We start from the raw sequence: 19432 nt of genomic DNA on the forward strand, positions 1-19432 counted from the left end.
ATGTCAATACATCACTTGTGAAGTTTACAACGAAGGAGAGCAAAAAGCAGAGTATGAAATCCACTTCGTTTCAAGATAAGCCAAGTAGGAAGCTGACTCTAAAAGAAATGCAAGAGGAAGAGTACCCATTCCTGGATTCTGATGTGCCAGCCATTTTCAAAGAACTCCTCGAGTTAAATCTCATCGAGCTTTCGGAGATGAAGCGACCAAATGAAGCGGGGAAAACAAATGACCCAAACTACTGCAAATATCACCGACTTGTAAGCCACCCTCTAGATAAGTGCTTTGTCTTCAAGGATAAAGTCATGGACTTGGCTCGCGAAAAGAAGATCGTTCTTGAAGATGAGAAAGCAAGCACAAACCAAGTCTCTATCACCTTTGGCACATTCAGTCCGGATGAATTATGTAATTTTAAAGAAAGTAAAAATGAAGAATTACTGGAGAGCGACAAAGCTGAAGTCAACCAACCTGATGATGATGAAGGTTGGATGTTGGTAACTCGTCGTAGGCGCCACAAAAGGAGCCTACAAAAAGAATCAGTGGAACAACCAACAAGGAAGATGATGGTAAAAAGACCAATAAAAAGAAATCCAGTTAGGCATTTGAAGAAAGCAAAAGTGGAGATGCACCACCCTCAAAAGCCACAAAATCCAGTGACCTTGGAGGAGTTTTTACCAAGTTGGTTTCACACGAAGATTTCCATGAGGGCATTGATGCCTCTTGTTGCCATGCTGACAAAGGGGAAGAAAAGAGTGATGACCTACCGTTGGCACCATCTTCGGAAAAGCCCATCGAGTCCACTCCTCAAGAAGTTAATGCTTGTGAGGAAAAGGTCACGTTCACAAATGACGATTTTTTGCTAGGTGACACTCCTCATAACCGCCCATTGTACCTGGTTGGCTATATGCGCGACGAAAGGGTAAATCGGATTTTGGTTGATGGAGGATCCTCAATGAATATTTTGCCAATCCATACTGTGAAAGAACTTGGTATTCCCATAAACGAATTCTCAAAAAGTCGTGTGATGATCCAAGGATTTAACCAAGGGGGGCAAAGAGCCATAGGCGCGATCAAGATGAGAATCACTATTGAAGATATGCAATCAAGTGCATGGCTGCATGTGATCGACGCGAAGACTTCATACAATGTTTTGCTTGGGAGGCCTTGGATACATAAGAATAAAGTTGTTCCATCTACCTACCATTTATGTTTAAAATACTACAAGGGTGAAGTCGAGAAGACGATAGTTGCTGATGATGAGCCATTCACCGAGGTTGAGTCACACTTTGCCGATGCAAAGTTCTACTTGAAGAACCACATTGTGAAGGAGCTGAAAGTTGATAATGGTACGAAAATCAAGAATGACGAACCCATAACTAAAAGAGCTGATGTGACTATTGGTAAAGTCAAAACTGTTACTAAAGAGGTACCCGCCAACGGGAAGAAAGACGAGGGCAGATCACATAATCTCCAAACCAAGACGCTAAGGGAGTTAACTCTTCCGGTAAAATGAATTGAGGCAGTAAAGTTGTCCTCAAAGCCGCTTGCAGGGTTTGTAGCCCAAAATCGTTTGCAGAATGTGGCACTCCCTACAAAGCGAACAGATGAAGGTTTCGATCCTAACGCTTACAAGCTATTTGCAAAAGCTGGATACAATCCCAACGAGCCGTCAATGTTAGGGAAGCTCCCATTAGAAGCTGCAACAAGGCAACCCCGTGAAGGTCTGGGATACAAGCAACCGTCACCAGTGCGCATCTCAATAAGAAGGGCGAGTAGCAATTATATCACTGTAGAAGACGAATCTGCCGCTTCTAACAGGCCTTCTATCTTTAATCAGCTTGGAAAATCAACTGTGAGAACTTCTGTATTTGAGAGATTGGGTCCATTAAAGAATGTGAATAAGTTCCAGAGAAATCATCGAAATACAAGAACACCCACTTCACCCAAAATTCAGGAGATCTCTAAGGATTTCCAAAGTTTGGTTCCTTCAAGAATGAGGCGACAAACAAAACTGGTGGTTTCATGTGAAGAAGTACTGAAGGTAAAGCCATATACTGTGGTCTACACTAGGAACGTAACGAAGATGAAGAAAGTGTAGGTTCTTCGTATCATATCACTGTACAAGACGAGAATGGTGCTTCTTCTTCGATGGAAGATAATGCGCAATTGAAGGATGTTTCGCCGTGTTATCACATATCCTTCAATGATGGGGACCCTCAAGAAGATGAAGATGCGAAAGATGCTCCACCTGAACTTGAAGAAGGAGTGAAGACGACAGTTGATGCCTTAAAAGAAGTTAACCTTGGCACCGATGAGGAACCAAGACCCACCTACATAAGTGCTTTACTAGAAGCTGATGAAGAGAGCATTTATATTGAGTTACTTAAAGAATTCAGGGATGTCTTTGCTTGGAGTTACAAAGAGATGCCTGGCTTGGACCCGAAAGTAGCAGTCCATCACCTTGCAGTCAGAAATGGTGCTCGCCCTGTTAAACAAGCTCAAAGGCGTTTTAGGCCAGACTTGGTTCCCCTGATTGAAACTGAAGTTAACAAACTCATTGAAGATGGATTTATTCGGGAAGTTAAATACCCAACATGGGTTTCAAGTATTGTCCCTGTAAGGAAGAAGAATGGCCAAATTCAAGTATGCGTTGACTTCAGGGCCCTCAATAATGCATGTCCCAAAGATGAATTCCCGCTTCCTATTCCAGAGCTGATGATCGATGCTACTACTGGTTACGAGGCAATGTCTTTCATGTACGGTTCGTCGGGCTATAACCAAATTCGCATGGCACCAAAAGATGAAGAGCTTACTGCATTTTGCACCCCAAGGGTATTTATTGCTACAAGGTAATGCCTTTTGGCTTGAAGAATGCTGGTGCTACTTACCAAAGGGCTATGCAGAATATTTTTGATGATCTTCTCCACAAGAATGTCGAATGCTATGTTGACGACTTGGTGGTGAAATCAAGAGAGAAGGGTGACCACATGAAAGACTTGAGGATGGTATTTGAATTGCTCCGGAGGTACCAACTTAGGATGAATCCGTTGAAATGTGCCTTTGGAGTTACTTCTGGAAAGTTCCTTGGTTGCATTGTCCGCCATAGAGGGATCGAAATTGATCAAGCCAAAGTGGATGCCATTTTGAAAATGCCTGAGCCTCGAGATATCCATGAATTAAAGAGTCTGCAAGGAAAGCTAGCATACCTTAGAAGATTCATATCAAACTTGGCTGGGAGGTGCCAACCATTTAGTCACCTCATGAAGAAAGGCATTCCTTTCAAGTGGGATCAAGCTTGTAGCAATGCCTCAGAAAGTATCAAAACCTACTTGATGAAGCCTCCAGTTTTAGCAGCTCCTATACCAGGAAAGCCATTGATACTATACATTGCGGTGCAGGAAAGGTCTGTTGGAGCATTATTGGCCCAAGAAAATAGTGAGGGGAAAGAAAACTCTCTTTACTACTTGAGCAGGATGATGACACCTAACGAGTTGAACTATTCGCCAATTGAAAAGTTGTGTTTGGCGCTAGTCTTCTCAATTCAAAAGTTGAAGCACTACTTTCAAGCTCATGTTGTCCGTCTTGTTTCTAAAGCAAATCCCATCAAGTTCGTGATGTCAAAACTTGTTCTTAGTGATCGACTAGCGAGATGGTACCTCCAATTTCAACAATTCGAGATTTTGTACATCCCTCAAAAGGCTATAAAAGGACAAGCATTGGCAGACTTCTTGGCAGATCATCCGATACCTGATGACTGAGAGCTAACTGATGAACTACCTGATAAGGACGCAATGGTCGTTGAAGTTCAACCTCCATGGAAGATGTACTTGATGGTGTTGCGCATCGTGAGGGAGCCGGTGCTGGCGTAGTATTTGTTACTCCTCAAGGTGAAGTCTTGCCCTACTCCTTCACCTTAACACAACTCTATTCCAACAATGTTGCTGAATCTCAACCATTAATACTTGGGCTTGAAATGGCCGTTGATATGAAGCAATTGCAATTGCAAGTCTTTGGTGACTCCCAGTTAGTGGTCAATCAGCTTTTGGGTAGTTACGCGGTCAAGAAGCCTGAACTACGCCCATATCATGATTACACAAAAAAGTTGATCGGGTGGCTCAGCGATGTGACTATTCAGTATATACCAAGGAAAGAAAATAAGAAGGCTGATGCTTTAGCTGCTCTAGCTTCATCATTATCCCTGCCTGACCAAGCGCAAGTTACCGTATGCCAAAAATGGGTAGTACCGCCGCCAAATGAGGTCGAAGGTGAAGAAAACGAACTCAAGCACCTTGTTGCTGTTTCTGAAGTTGAGAAAGAAGAATGGCGACAACCCATTATCGACTACTTATGCTATGGGATACTTCTAGAAAATCCAAGGAGAAGGACTGAAATCCGTCGTCGTGCACCTCGCTTCCTTTACTATAAGGATACTCTATATAGAAGGTCGTTCGAGGGAGTACTCTTGCGATGCCTAGAAGAAGAAGAAGCTCTCCAAGCTTTGCAAGAGGCACATTTTGGGGTATGTGGGTCACACCAGTCCGGACCAAAGCTCCACTTCCATATAAAAAGGATGGGATATTATTGGCCAACGATGGTAAAAGATTGCTTGGACTATGCTCGAAGATGCAAGGCTTGTCAATTCCATGCAAATTTTATTCATTAACCTCCTGAAATATTGCACCCAATTGTTGCATCCTGGCCATTTGACGCTTGGGGATTGGATGTTGTTGGACCACTGCCAAAGTCCTCTGGTGGGCACCTATACATCTTGGCTGCAACTGACTACTTCTCAAAATGGGCTGAAGCTGTTGCTCTTAAGGAAGTAAAAAAGGAAAATGTTGCAAGTTTCATCTGAGTAAACATTATTTATTGCTTTGGCACTCCTCGTTACATAATAACGGATAATGGAAAGCCATTCGATAATAGGTTGATGAACAGGATTTGTGATCTCTTTAGCTTCAAGCAACGTAACTCTTCGATGTACAATGCTGCCGCCAATGGTCTAGCTGAGGCATTCAACAAGACTCTATGCAACTTGTTAAAGAAAGTTTTCTCCAAATCCAAATGAGATTGGAATGACCGTATGGAAGAAGCTCTATGGGCATATAGAATGACTCATCGCACGCCAACACATGCGACTCCTTATTCACTCGTTTATAGAGTCGAAGTCGTCTTGCCACTTGAGCGTCAAATACCTTCGTTACGACTGGCTATTCAAGAAGGGATCACTGATGAATAAAATGCTCGACTTCGATTAGCAGAGTTGGAAGCTCTTGATGAAAAGAGATTGGAAGCTCAACAGAGTCTTGAATGTTATCAAGCTCGATTGTCTCGCGCCTTCAATAAAAGAGTTTGTCCGAGATCCTTTCAAATAGGAGATCAAGTCCTTACCGTACGAAGACCCATAATTACTTCCCATAAACATGTAGGGAAGTTCACTTCAAAATGGGATGGGCCATATGTCGTACAAGAAGCTTATTCAAGTGGGGCTTACAAGCTGGTTGATGCAGATGGTATGGGGATCGGCCCTATCAATGGCAAGTTTTTGAAGAAGTATTATCCTTGAAGTCGCCACGCTCCTTGACGTACGAGCCTAAACTGCATGTTGCTACACTCCTAGCCCGCAAGAGTATAAACTGTGTACGACCCAAAAAAAAATAGTCCGCTAGGTTGAAAATCTCGAAAGAGGCGGCCTAGGCAAAAGTTAGGGTGTAAAAAAAAAGTTCGCTAGGTTGAAAGTCTCGAAAGAGGCGGCCTTGGAAAAAGTTAGGTTGTAAAAAAAAGTCCGCTAGGTTGAAAATCTCGAAAGAGGCGGCCTAGGCAAATCTACCCAGTCTGAACTACGGTATGACTTGATCCTCTTCACCGAGGTACGTAGGCAGCTTAGAGTTTCATTCTAAGTTCAGTCGCATAAGTTCAAAAGATACATATTGCCCCAATTGTTGTTCGAGTGAAGTATGGAGGAATGCAAAATCAAGCTGAAATGCCATTCTCCTGTTGAACTTTGATCTCATTTGATTTAAAGGGGGCAACCCTCCTTGGTAAATTGATATCTTCAATGGGTCGATTTTAGAAGGATGTCAAGTATTTGCATTGAAGTCTAGGGATTCCAGATGTCTTCAGGTTCGCCAAACATTCAAGTTTGTTGGTCTCCAAGTCCGCCCGCTGCCTAAAAAAAGGGAAAGAGAAGTGAGGCGTTAAAAGGAAACACAAGTATAAGAAAATAATTACTTGGCGCAACGTTTCAAATTCAGTGAGATTTGAACCCCAAGATATTTGTGAGAATATGGATCTTAAATTTGGATTTATGGCAAGTAAGACGTCTTCCGATCTCGAGGCTTTCATATCAAGATACAAAATATTTGGTGAAGTCGCGCAAATCTGAAATTGTCGGTGTATCAGAATTTAGTATTGAGTTCGAAATATTATTTGAATGTATCCGTAAGGCATTAAATATTTAATTTTAGATATGTTATATATTTGGAAGTTAAGTTTCCAGTAGATTAAACGGTTCATGATTTCGACGTTCCTACTTCAAGATACAAAACTTTTGGCGAAGTCGCGCAAATCTAAAATTTTCAACGTGGTGGAACCTAAAGTTGATTTCAAAATATTATCTAGGACGATTCTGAAGTTATTTGATTGATAATTTTGGATATGTTCTAGATTTTGAAGTTTAGTTTTCAAGAAATCAAACGGTTCATAATTTCAATGTTCCTACACGAAGATATGATATTTTTAGTGAGACTGGGCAAATCTGGAATTGATAGCGAGGTGCAATATAAAGTTGGTTTCAAAATATTATTGGGACGATTCTGAAATTGTTTGATTTAGAATTTTGGATATGATCTAGATCTTGAAGTCTAGTTTTTTTTGAAATCAAACGGTTTGCAATTTCAATATTTTTACACCGAGATATAATTTTTTTTGTGAGACTACGCAAATCTGAAATTTTCAACGTGGTGGGATCTAAAGTTGGTCCCAAAATATTATCTGGGGCGATTCTGAAGGTGCTTGATTCTGAATTTTGGATATATTTTAGATATTGAAATCTAATTTTCGAAAAATCAAATAGTTCATTATTTGGACTCTCCCACGACAAGATATGAATCTTTCGTTACAAGTGAGTAAAGTAAAAAATTATGCAACTAAGATAAATGTCGGGTAATGTAAAGCAAACGAGAAACAATCTTATCTAAGATGAAATAAATATCCACTAGGTCAACCTAATATAAAAAATAAAAGGGGAGATAATGCTAACAACCTAATCTAAACAAAATTTGTAGTTAATCAGTTCTTGACAGCTAGTCTCCAAGTTCTTCTTCTTCTCCTCCAAATTGGCCGAATCATCAACAGTCAACAAATTTATGTTGTCATATGAAGAGACCTCAGTCTCCGCAGTTGAAATTTTTTTCTGAATCTCTTCAACCTCCTTTTGAGTCACTTCTATAACACCTTCGAGGTTCTCCCTCTCTTGTTGCAATGTCTGCAACTTCTTCACGACTCTCTTCAATTTCTTTTCACTAGAGGAAACTTTTCTCACTTGCTTCAAGTTTGAACGATTCGAGACGCTCTTTAGCTTTGGAAATCAGTTCTAGCTTCTCATCTTTACTCGTCTTATCAGCCATATTGGATCACTCTTGGTCATATGATGCGGCAAGTTCAAAAAGAGAATTCAGTAAATCTTCTAATGGAGAAAAATCCAGAATATTCGTCTTCTTCATATCCTCGAAAATCTCAATGATTTGCTCCCTATAAGATGAGAGCAATTCCGGACGAGTTTTGGAGAGCCTATTGCAAATATCCTCCCAAAGTCCCAAAATGAATTCCTTCTTGCGATTGGAAACAATGCTTTTTCCTTCAAATATAGATACCGTCATATTTGTCATTGGTGAAATGCAAGTAAACTCATTTGGAGTTTGTCTTTTTAGGGATTCGTCATGAGGAAGAGATGACGCCTTTGACGATGACTTCACTTTACACGTAGGCCCTCCAATAGATTCATCACTCACTTGCGGCTTGTCTCATGGGGATACAATCGGATGCCCAATGGTGTTTAACTGCATAAAGAAAAGTCAAAGAAAGTAAGTAACTTATAGTGAAGCTACTCCTAAAAAAAAGGAATGAGCGAGGCGATTGTATTTTACCTCTTTGTTACAAGTTGTATGCGTTCTTGAGGGACTATCAACACTTTGAACCTCTACGATCTCTACTGGATTAGGCCGTTTCCTTTTCCAATTTTGATCTTCATTGGTACTCTGGCTTGTGTCTTGAGGAACACGCGTGTTAAATGGAAGAACTAGAGGGTGTGTCTCTATAGCTGTTGAAGTGCACACCACTTCTTTCAAAGCTGCATTTGAGGATTTAAGCTTCCTTTTTTAGGTTGCGTAACTACTTTTGAGATTGGAGTTGATAATTTTTTAACTTTTGCGAGCGTCTTTCCAACACCTTGATCTTCACCTCCTAAAGGAGTTGTAGACTTTAGCCCAACATTGTCTACCAAAGCTTGTAAGTTATTCTCGAGAAACTTCCCATGCGCTTTCTCCCACCAAGATATATAATTAGTGGAGAAAGGCTTCTCCATAGGATCTCCCGATGGGGGAAAAACCGCACGTGACATAGATCGATACAGTGTGCAAATCCTCCAAAATCTGATTCCTTCATCTAGAGAGGTGTTGCGGATATCGTTCTCCAAAAAGCCGGGGACGTTCTGGTAAAATCCAAATTGACGACCAAACCGATGCGGGCTATATGGCTCGATGATTAATGAGTTACCATACCTCAAAGGAAGGTAATTAAAATGTAAGCTCATGAAGTAATTTGATTCCAATTCTTGAGGGGCATCGTTATCCACGTAATAATAAGGACGGGAATTGGTTAACATTGTTGGTGCCCAAACTATATCCTCCCCATTATGGATGCGTTTTCTTCCATCCTTATCATCAAAGTACCTTGCAACCCCTTTTCCTAAGTATGCCACCATCAAAGGGACAGACAGACCCTTAGCAAGTGGATAGTGGGTTTTGAAGTAATGTGCAAGCCAACCATAAACATAATAAATGGGAAAAGAAACTTTGACCTGATCGAGTTGGGAAGAACGCGAAATCTTATTCAAACCATGATAAATACTCACTAAAACTGGGACTGCAAGGCTAATCTGTCGCCCGCCTGCCATCATGCTTGCCATCTTAAAAGTCTCAGGACGAATGGAGTTTTCTACCTTGGGGAACACAAAGGCACATAGCCAAATTCATAAGAATGCCGCTACATATGTCTCATCTTTCTTGTCAAACCTCACCCTAAGCTTAGAGAATATAGTTTCTTGATCACTCGACCACCTCGTCGTCTCGGGAATAACTCTGTTAGGATTATGTGTTGACTTTAGGCGTGCAAATTTCTTTTCCTTTCGCAACGGGGCAGGCCTATATATTAACGTTTTTTTATACCAAAAACTTGTCCACTTGATGAAGGAGACCTTTTGGGTAGCACCCGTACCCTCATTAAGATGATAAAATGCGGCAAATAAATACTCGCAAGATCGAGGAATAAATCTGACTTGTTTTTCATTCAAACCGATGAGTTCCCTTGTCTCAGGTACCACTTCTTCATACGGAGAACCCACAATGGTCAAACCCCCAAGGATATGTAAGTCCCAAAGAGATATAGATAGCTCCCCAGCTGATGTAAGAAGTATGTTTGTCTTGAGGCACCAAGCCTCACAAAATGCTTGCAAAATGATCGAGTTTCGATCATAAGTGAAAAGTGAGGCATAGACAACATCGTAAGTCTTTGTTGTACTTAGAGTTTGTTGGCTTCCACCAAGTACGTTTTCAGCCCATTCCCAATATCCTGAGATATGATGATACTCGCCCTCGATTGTTGTTGTGTTTTCCCAATGTACTTCGCCTTGGATTATGCGACCTCCTAAGTTTGGAAGGGTGCTAGCAATATTTACATGGCGATGGATTGGCGCTTGGAGAGACCACATCTTGGATAATGGATTATGTGAGACCCCATGTGTTTTTTTCTCTTCTCTTACGTAATATACGTAATGTGGCATGGTTATATTAGGTATATACGATTGGGTATAGCACATTGGGAGAATAAGACTGAAAATGTATGGAAATATCAAGGAACTAACTAAAGCTTTGGGTCAAAGGAATCCCTTAAACAAAAGTTTGTGGTTAAAGAAATGGCTCGGGTAGCACCCCGCGCGTTCAGAAGGTTTAAGTTAACTTGCACCTATGGGATAAGACTAAGAGTGTCTAATATGCTAAGAATAGTGTATTATGAGGTATTGTAATATCACACAGGTCACATGTTAAGTTTTGGAGTCAAGCAAGTTGCGAAATAAAGGTCGGCAAAGGTTATCGTAAATTTCTCTAATAATTTTTCTAAACTTTGGGTCAAATGTATCAGGTCATTTCTCCCAATATATAATGAGTTATGGGACCCACAACATATCAAATTGAAGGTCTACAAGTCTAGTTCTCAATCAAAACACCTCACATCAAACGGACATTGGAGTAAAAATTCATGACTGTTTTACCCCGGACTATCCAGGCTGAAACCGGGTCGCGAACCGAGTCGGGTCAAACAAGTGGTATAAGTCGGCAAATCCGACTTGTAAGACCCCAAAACATTTCATATTTGTCCCAAAACAGTGAGAGAGCTGAAGAGAGGGTTCCATGGTGTTCTTTAGTGATTAAGGTACGTTTTTAACGATTTCTACCGTTAAAGTTTGTCCTCGTGCCTAGAAACTCAATGTCTACGCTTTGCAATCGTTTCCCCCTTCTATTAGCTGTGTTTGGAGCTATTTTTGGAAGATAGGAATTTGTTGTTCTTGCTGGTTCTTCAGGCTTTATACTTGATTTTCCAAGGTAATCATCTTGGGATTCTTTTATGATCATTTTTACAAAGTTCTACGGACGTTTCGTCAAGTTAGGGCCATATGGAAAATCTGCCGATTTAAACTCAATTATGAACTATTTATAGGTGCATATAAGCTAAATATATATAAGGTTTTCAAAGCTTAGGATGTAAGGAACAACTTTCGTGAAGGAACTATAGGCATTCAGACGTTCGTTGGAAAGGTATGTTAAGGCTAAGCTCTGTCCTTCCTTTTTGCACGAATTCTTGGAAATTCCTAAGACGTCAAATGTGATATTTTACTATTGTATTGCTAGAAAGACCTTTTGTGAAAGGCATTGGGATCGTAGCTGAATTATTTTCATGATGCTATTAGGTTGATATTCCACTCGTTCGGTTAATTAGGGTATTCGACATCTATATATGTTATTTTGTCGGTTTTCTTATCCATATGTCTATATATATGAATTCTTATTCGTTTTTGGGTTGTGTGACTAAACAAAATAAAGGCATGTAGTATTTACGATCAGTTCTTCTTCTTTGTTAAAGTATATTTTTAAAATCTCTAAAGTGACACATCGATTTCCAAAAATCTCAAATATAAATTTTACGTTTAAACTATTAAAACACTTGATTTTTGATATACTTTCCTTTACTAAATATCAAGAAATTGGGTATAAGGACTAAGTTAAGCACCTTAAGCCTTTTTATGAACATCTTCAGAGTTAAGTTATCTTTCTAAAAGTAGAGTTAAGTTTTAAAGCTTATTTATTCAAAGAAAACATATGAGGTTCCACGAGACAATTATATGCGATACGAAGGTGATTATGAGATCATGAGGATAAGAGTACCTATGAGCTAAGATTGGCTAAGTTATTGTTATGGCCTATTTTGTGCATTCAAAGTTCATATCATACATGAAATATTATGCATGTACTTCGAGCTATAATCGGAGGTAAAGGGCTTATTTGCCCGAAAAACTATATATATTGTACAGATGGCCACAGGTTGGCAATATGATACCGGTTAGCTACCGGGAGAGACCGCCATTGCTAGCATTTGGTTTGGGTATGTCATGCATTTGTATCAATATATATGTATTCACGACATACGCTTACACGAGCATAACATGCATAATTGATTACTATGAGGTCGGATGTCGGTCATAGAGGCTATAAGAGTTTCACTGTCAGGTGGTTTCACTATTATTTTTTTACATCAGCTATGTATGATTCTACTTTCTGCCTTACATACTAGTACATTTTTATTCGTACTGATGTCCCGTTGCCTGGGGACACTGCATTTTTATTTCGTGTGTGCAGGTCCAGGTAGGGACTCTGATCGATCCCTCCGCTAGGATTTCAGGGTTCAACTGTGAGTTGGTAAGCTCCACCTCTTCCTGGAGCTTTCATAGGATGGTTACTTTTGTGTACAGTTTAGGTATAGTCGGGGCCTTGTTCCGACAGTGCTTATGACACTCTTAGAGGCTATTGTGGACACAGTATTCTGGGTTTCTTTTTGTAGCTTTCAGTCTCCAGCCCATAGGCTTGGCATGTATATATATATGTGTGTAGGCATGTATGTCTCCAATCGCGGCCTCGTCGGCCAGCTAGTACTTTATTATTTTGGCTCATCTACCTTTGTTTATATGGCTTATTATTATTCTGGTCATGACCTTAATGGTCCAGGCTTAGTATTTTAGATGTTGTGCTGCCCGATTTGTTGGGCCCCCAGTTTAGTTAGCTAGTATGTTTAGTGGCTAGCTCGATCGAATACAGTATCGAGTGCCAGTTGTGCCTCCCCTAGTTTGGGGCGTGACAAACTTGGTATCAGAGCAGGTCATGTCCCAGGGAGTCCACAAGCCGTGTCTAGTAGAGTCTTGCTTATGGGTGTGTTATGCACCACACTTATAATCAGGAGGTTATGAGGCATTTAGGAATGGTTATGTTTCTTTCAATTAATAGATCGTGCTATAGAGCGAAGTTATAAGAACATATGAAATCTAAATCGTGTTTTGTGTTTCTTATCTTACAGGCTACCTACGCTCAGGAGATGGCACATCGAAAGATAGGTATGAATCCCGGGGAAGGTACCAGTTGTTCCCCACCGGGTTAGAGGGATAGATTTCCCTTAGAGGCACACAGTGAGTCTCCAGTACCCCTAGTTTCAGCTTCCCCAGCACTTGTTGGAGCCTAGGGAGATGCAGTAGCCCAGCCTCACCAGTTATATTAGTACCTGAGACAGCTAGAGACACAGGACTTCTAGCACCCGTTGTTCCTCCATCAAAGACTAGGGAGCAGGGGATGAGGGAGGCAGTTCAGTTGCTGACTAGAATGGTTTCTATTCATGAGCGACAGCTAGAGTCGGGAGTAGATGCCCGGAGAGATCGGACAGGAAGCTTGATGGTACGAGAGTTTCTTCACTTGTTCCCTCCATTATTTAGAGGATCCAGTTCTACTGAAGATCCCCAGGACTTTATAGACCAAATGTATAGAGTATTGAGGGTGATGCATGCCTCAGTCACCGAGGCTGTGGAGTTGGCTTCTTTTCAACTACGTGATGTAGCCGTCCTATGGTATGAGGCATGGGAGAGATCTAGAGGACCTGATGCTCCGCCAGCAGAGTGGGAGGACTTCTCTGAGGCTTTTTTAGCCCATTATTTGCCACGGGAGGTTCGGGAGTCCCGTCTTGACCAGTTTCTTAGTTTGAAGTAGGGGGATATGAGTGTGAGGGATTATAGCCATAAGTTTAATTCTTTGGCGAGGTATGCACCAGATATTGTACGTACCATGAGGGCTAGAGTTCATCATTATGTGGATGGTTTGGGGGATCATCTGATTAGATACTATAGGGTAGCATCCCTATCGGATGATGTAGATATTTCCCGCATACAGGCTTTCGCTCAGACTACAGAGGACCTTTCCCGTCGGATTCGTGATACTCGCAGGGATAGGGAGCAGAGTAAGAGGGCTCGTACTATGGGGTCTTATAGGGAGCCACCAGGTGATTTCAAGCCCCCACTCCATCGATATCCACCTCGATCAGCAGGTAGTTTCCCACCACAGATGCAAGGCCAGCGGTTTGATCATTATATTCAGTCAGGACCGGGGCAGAGCTCAGGCCAGCCTGAGAGCCGTCGACAGGAGCGTTCATCACAAATGAGACAGCTTATTCCTCCATGTACTCAGTACGGTAAGCTACACACCGGGCAGTGTAGACAGGGTTCGAGTGCATGTTATCATTGTGGGCAGACAAGACATTTTATTAGCCGGTGCCCGTGGTTAGGCAGAGGTGCACCAGCTCAGCCTTCAGGATCCACAGCAGCCTCTCCGCCCTCAGTCCGTGCTCCCCGACCAGGTCCACAGTCTACTCAGGGACGTGGTAGGGGGAGAGGTGGAGGAGACACCTCAAGTTTTAATGGTGGCCAGAACCGCTTTTATGCACTCACAGACCGACAGGATTCAGAGGCATCCCCGGATATTGTCATAGGTATATTGACAATACATTCTCATGCTATTTATGCATTGATAGATCCCTACTCTACATTTTCATATATTACTCCATTTATTGCTGGTAAGCTTGACATGAGATCTGAGTTGTTGCCACAGCTAGTTGAGGTGTCTACGCTAGTTGGCGACTCTATTGTTGCTAATCATGTCTATCGAGGTTGTACAGTGTGAATTAATGACCGTCCAACTTCTGTTAATTTAGTGGAATTGGTTATGCTAGACTTTGATGTCATTATGGGTATGGATTGGTTAGCAGCTTGTTATGCTAATATTGATTGTCGTGCAAAGATGGTCCCATTTCAATTTCCAGGTGAGCCTGTCCTTGAATGGAAAGGTAATGCAGCCACGCCCAAAGGTAAGTTTATTTCATACCTTAGGGCTCGGAAGTTTATTGCTAAAGGATGTATATACCATCTGGTTCATGTCAGGGATATAAATAATGAGCCAACGACTCTTCAATCGGTTCCTATTGTGAATGAATTCCCGGCGGTATTCCTTGACGAGCTTCCAGGAATTTCCCCCGAAAGGGAAATCGATTTCGCTATAGATTTGCTTCTTGATACGCAACCTATATCCATTCCTCCCTACAGAATGGCTCCTGCAGAGCTAAAAGAATTGAAGGAATAACTTAAGGACTTGCTCGATAAAGGCTTTATTAGGCCAAGTACATCCCCATGGGGTGCTCCAGTGCTCTTTGTTCGGAAGAAAGATTGCTCCTTGCGGATGTGTATTGACTACAGGCAACTAAATAAAGTCACTATCAATAATAAGTATCCTCTTCCACGGATTGATGACTTGTTTGACCAGTTACAAGGTGCCAAATGCTTTTCGAAGATGTACTTGCGATCTGGTTATCATCAGCTACGAGTCAGGGATATTGATATCCCAAAAACAACATTTAGGACGAGGTATGGCCATTTTGAATTCCTTGTCATGTCTTTTGGGCTTACAAATGCCCCAGCAGCCTTTATGGATCTTATGAACCGGGTATTCAAACCATTCTTGGATGAATTTGTGATTGTGTTTATTGATGATATCTTGATATATTCACGATCGGAAGCCGAGCATGAGGATCACTTGCGAGCTATATTGCGGACTCTCCAGGACTACAGGTTATATGCTAAATTCTCTAAATGTGAATTTTGGCTAACTTCTGTAGCTTTTCTTGGTCATGTTATTACTATCGATGGTATCAAGGTTGATGGCCAAAAGATTGAAGCTGTGATGACTTGGCCGAGGCCCTTGAATCCGATAGAGGTTCGTAGCTTTTTAGGCTTGGCAGGGTATTATCGAAGGTTTGTGGAAGGATTTTCCTCTATTTCTGCACCATTGACGAAGCTGACACATAAGGGAGCTAAGTTTCAATGGACTGAGGCATGTGAACAAAGTTTTCAGGAGCTAACAAAAAGGCTTACAACGGCACCTGTCTTGACTCTTCCAGATGGCACCGAGGGTTATGTTGTCTATTGTGATGCCTCGAGAATTGACCTAGGTTGTGTTCTTATACAGCATGGTAAGGTTATCGCGTACGCCTCCAAACAGTTGTAGAAACATGAACAGAACTATCCTACGCACGATCTTGAGTTAGCCGCAGTTGTCTTCGCCCTAAAGATTTGGCGGCATTATCTATATGGGGTTCATATTGATGTTTTCACCAACCACCAGAGCCTCCAGTATTTATTTAAACAGAGGGAGTTGAACCTACGACAAAGACAATGGCTATAATTACTAAAGGACTATGATGTTGATATTTTATATCATCCTGGCAAAGCTAATATTGTTGTTGATTCCCTTAGCCGGAAGTCCATGGGCAGTCTAAGCCATGTTGAAGCTGATAAGGTCAAGATGACCAAATATCTATGCCAGCTAGCTAATTTGCAGGTGCGTTTGGTAGACGCAGAGGGTGGATGCATTCTCGTTCAGAATACAGCAAAATCTTCTTTTGTTACTGAAGTGAAAGAGCGACAACACGAGGATCCTGAGCTTATAAAACTGAGGGAAAGTATTCCACAACAGCGACAACCTTTATTTGAGCTAACTGGAGATGGAGTCCTTAGATACCAGGGCCGCTTATGTGTACCGACAGTCGGAGAGCTCCGCGCCAAGATTCTTTCAGAGGCCCATTATTCTAGATATGCAGTTCACCCCGGAGCGACAAAGATGTATCGGGACCTTCGATAGATCTATTGGTGGAATGGAATGAAAAAAGATATCGCGGAGATGGTAGCCCAATGTCCTAACTGCCAGCAAGTTAAAGCCGAACATCAGAGGCCTGGAGGCCTAACTCAGTGTATTGAACTTCCATTATGGAAATGGGACATGATAAATATGGACTTCATCACCGGTTTGCCTCGCACTCCATGGAGGTATGATTCTATTTGGGTAATTATTGATAGGCTTACAAAATCTGCTTATTTTCTGCAGTCAGGACGACATATTCAACCGAGGATTATGCCAAGCTTTACATTCGGGAGATTATGCGCCTTCACGGGGTACCATTATCTATTATCTCTGATCGAGGGGCTCAATTTACAACACATTTTTGGAAATCTTTTGAGAAGGGTCTAGGCACGCAGGTAAATCTTAGCACAGCTTTTCATTCGCAAACTGATGGACAGGCAGAGCGTACTATTCAGACAGTTGAGGATATGTTACGTGCTTGCGTGCTAGATTTTAAAGGAAGTTGGGATGATCATCTACCTCTTATTGAGTTCACTTATAATAACAGCTTCCAAGCTAGTATTCAAATGGCCCCTTATGAAGCACTATACGGGCGGAAGTGTAGGTCGCCGATCGGTTGGTTTGAGGTCGGGGAAGCGGAGTTGCTAGGTCCTAATTTAGTCCAGCAAGCAATGTAAAATGTAAAACTTATTAGAGACCGCCTGTGTACAGCACAAAGTCGGCAGAAGTCTTATGCAAATGTTCGATGACGAGACTTAGAGTTTGATGTAGAAGATTGGGTTTTCTTGAAAGTATCGCCTATGAAGGGCGTCATGCGATTTGGAAAGAAGTGGAAGCTCAGCCCCAGGTATGTTGGACCGTATAATATTATTCGGAGGATTGGTAGGGTGGTGTACGAGCTTGATTTGCCTTCAGAATTGGGAGCAGTTCATCCTGTGTTTCATGTATCTATGTTGCGAAAGTGCATTGGAGATCCTTCATGTATTACACCCATTGAGGATATTCACATTGCTGAAGACTTATCTTATGCAGAGGTACCAGTAGCTATTTTAGATCGGCAGGTAATAGAGCTTCGAACTAAAGAAGTGGCTTCCGTGAAAGTGTTATGGCGAAATAATAACATCGAAGAAATGACCTGGGAAGCTGAGGAGGAAATGAGGAAGAAGTAACCCTACCTATTTACGACTTAAGGTGAGTCGCATTTAAATAATTGGTAATTATTTCTTTACAACACTTAATTGGATTTTTAAATGACAAGAAAGTGCAATTTAAATTTCTTATTGCGAGATAGCTATACGAAGCCTAGTAGTTGGAATCTTCAGAATTTGATTTATGCTTTGCAAATGTAACAAATATAGCCTCGCAAATAACGTATTAGAGGGAAAAAAATGAAACCAAGGAATTGATTTGACCCGTTCGCGGACGAATGTTCTTAGGGGGGGGGGAGACTGTGAGACCCCATGTGTTTTTTTCTCTTCTCTTACGTAATATACGTAATGTGGCGTAGTTATATTAGGTATATACGATTGGGTATAGCACATTGGGAGAATAAGACTGAAAATGTGTGGTAATATCAAGGAACTAACTAAAGCTTTAGGTCAAAGGAATCCCTTAAACAAAGGTTCGTGGTTAAAGAAATGGCTCGGGTAGCACCCCGCGCGTTCAGAAGGTTTAAGTTAACTTGCACCTGTGGGATAAGACTAAGAGTGTCTAATATGCTAAGAATAGTGTATTATGAGGTATTATAATATCACACAGGTCACATGTTATGTTTTGGAGTCAAGCAAGTTGCGAAATAAAGTTCGGCAAAGGTTATCGTAAATTTCTCTAATAATTTTTCTAAACTTTGGGTAAAATGTATCAGATTATTTCTCCCAATATATAATGAGTTATGGGACCCACAACCTATCAAATTGAAGTTCTACAAGTCTAGTTCGCAACCAAAAAAACCTCACATCAAACGGACATTGGAGTAAAAAGTTATGACTATTTTACCCCCGGACTGTCCAGGTTGAAACCGGGTCGCGAACCGAGTCGGGTCAAACAAGTGGTATAAGTTGGCAAATCCGACTTGTAAGACCCCAAAACATTTCATTTTCGTCCCAAAACAGTGAGGGTGCTGAAGAGAGGGTTCCATGGTGTTTTTAATCGTTTCCCCCTTCTATAACTGTGTTTGGAGCTATTTTTGGAAGATAGGAATTTGTTGTTTTTGCTGGTTCTTCAGGCTTTATACTTGATATTCCAAGGTAATCATCTTGGTACTCTTTAATGATCATTTTTAGAAAGTTCTACGGACGTTTCGTCAAGTTAGGGCCATATGGAAAATCTGCCGATTTAAATTCAATTATGAACTGTTTATAAGTGTGTATAAGCTGCATATATATAGTGTTTGCGAAGCTTAGGAAGTAAGGAACAACTTTCTTGAAGGAACTAGAGGCATTCAGACGTTCGTTGGAAAGGTATGTTAAGGCTAAGCTCCGTCCTTCCTTTTTGCACGAATTCTTGGAAATTCCTAAGACGTCAAATGTGATATTTTACTATTGTATTGCTAGAAAGACCTTCTGTGAAAGGCATTGGGATCGTAACTGAATTATTTTCATGATGCTATTAGGTTGATATTCCACTCGTTCGGTTAATTAGGGTATTCGACATCTATATATGTCATTTTGTCAGTTTTCTTATCCATATGTCTATATATATGAATTCTTATTCGTCTTTGGGTTATGTGACTAAACAAAATAAAGGCATGTAGTATTTACGATCAGTCCTTCTTCCTTGTTAAAGTATATTTTTAAAATCTCTAAAGTGACACATCGATTTCCAAAAATCTCAAATATAAATTTTACGTTTAAACTATTAAAACACTTGATTTT

General features: G+C 41.1%; 2 protein-coding genes across 2 annotated transcripts; both read left to right on the top strand.

Moving 5' to 3' along the window:
• The first annotated feature begins 13589 nt into the window (after nt 1-13589).
• LOC138884190 (uncharacterized) lies at nt 13590-15005 on the top strand. The gene is made up of 2 exons (XM_070165220.1): nt 13590-14535; nt 14581-15005. Exons 1-2 carry the CDS (start codon nt 13590-13592, stop codon nt 15003-15005), a joined length of 1371 nt encoding a protein of 456 aa, XP_070021321.1.
• Nucleotides 15006-17371: 2366 nt separating this feature from the next.
• LOC138884191 (uncharacterized) lies at nt 17372-17728 on the top strand. Its single transcript, XM_070165225.1, has one exon. It carries the CDS (start codon nt 17372-17374, stop codon nt 17726-17728), a length of 357 nt encoding a protein of 118 aa, XP_070021326.1.
• The last annotated feature ends 1704 nt before the right edge of the window (nt 17729-19432 follow it).

Source organism: Nicotiana sylvestris, chromosome 2 (assembly GCF_000393655.2).
Source record: "Nicotiana sylvestris chromosome 2, ASM39365v2, whole genome shotgun sequence".
In the NCBI taxonomy this organism is placed as follows: Eukaryota; Viridiplantae; Streptophyta; class Magnoliopsida; order Solanales; family Solanaceae; genus Nicotiana; species Nicotiana sylvestris.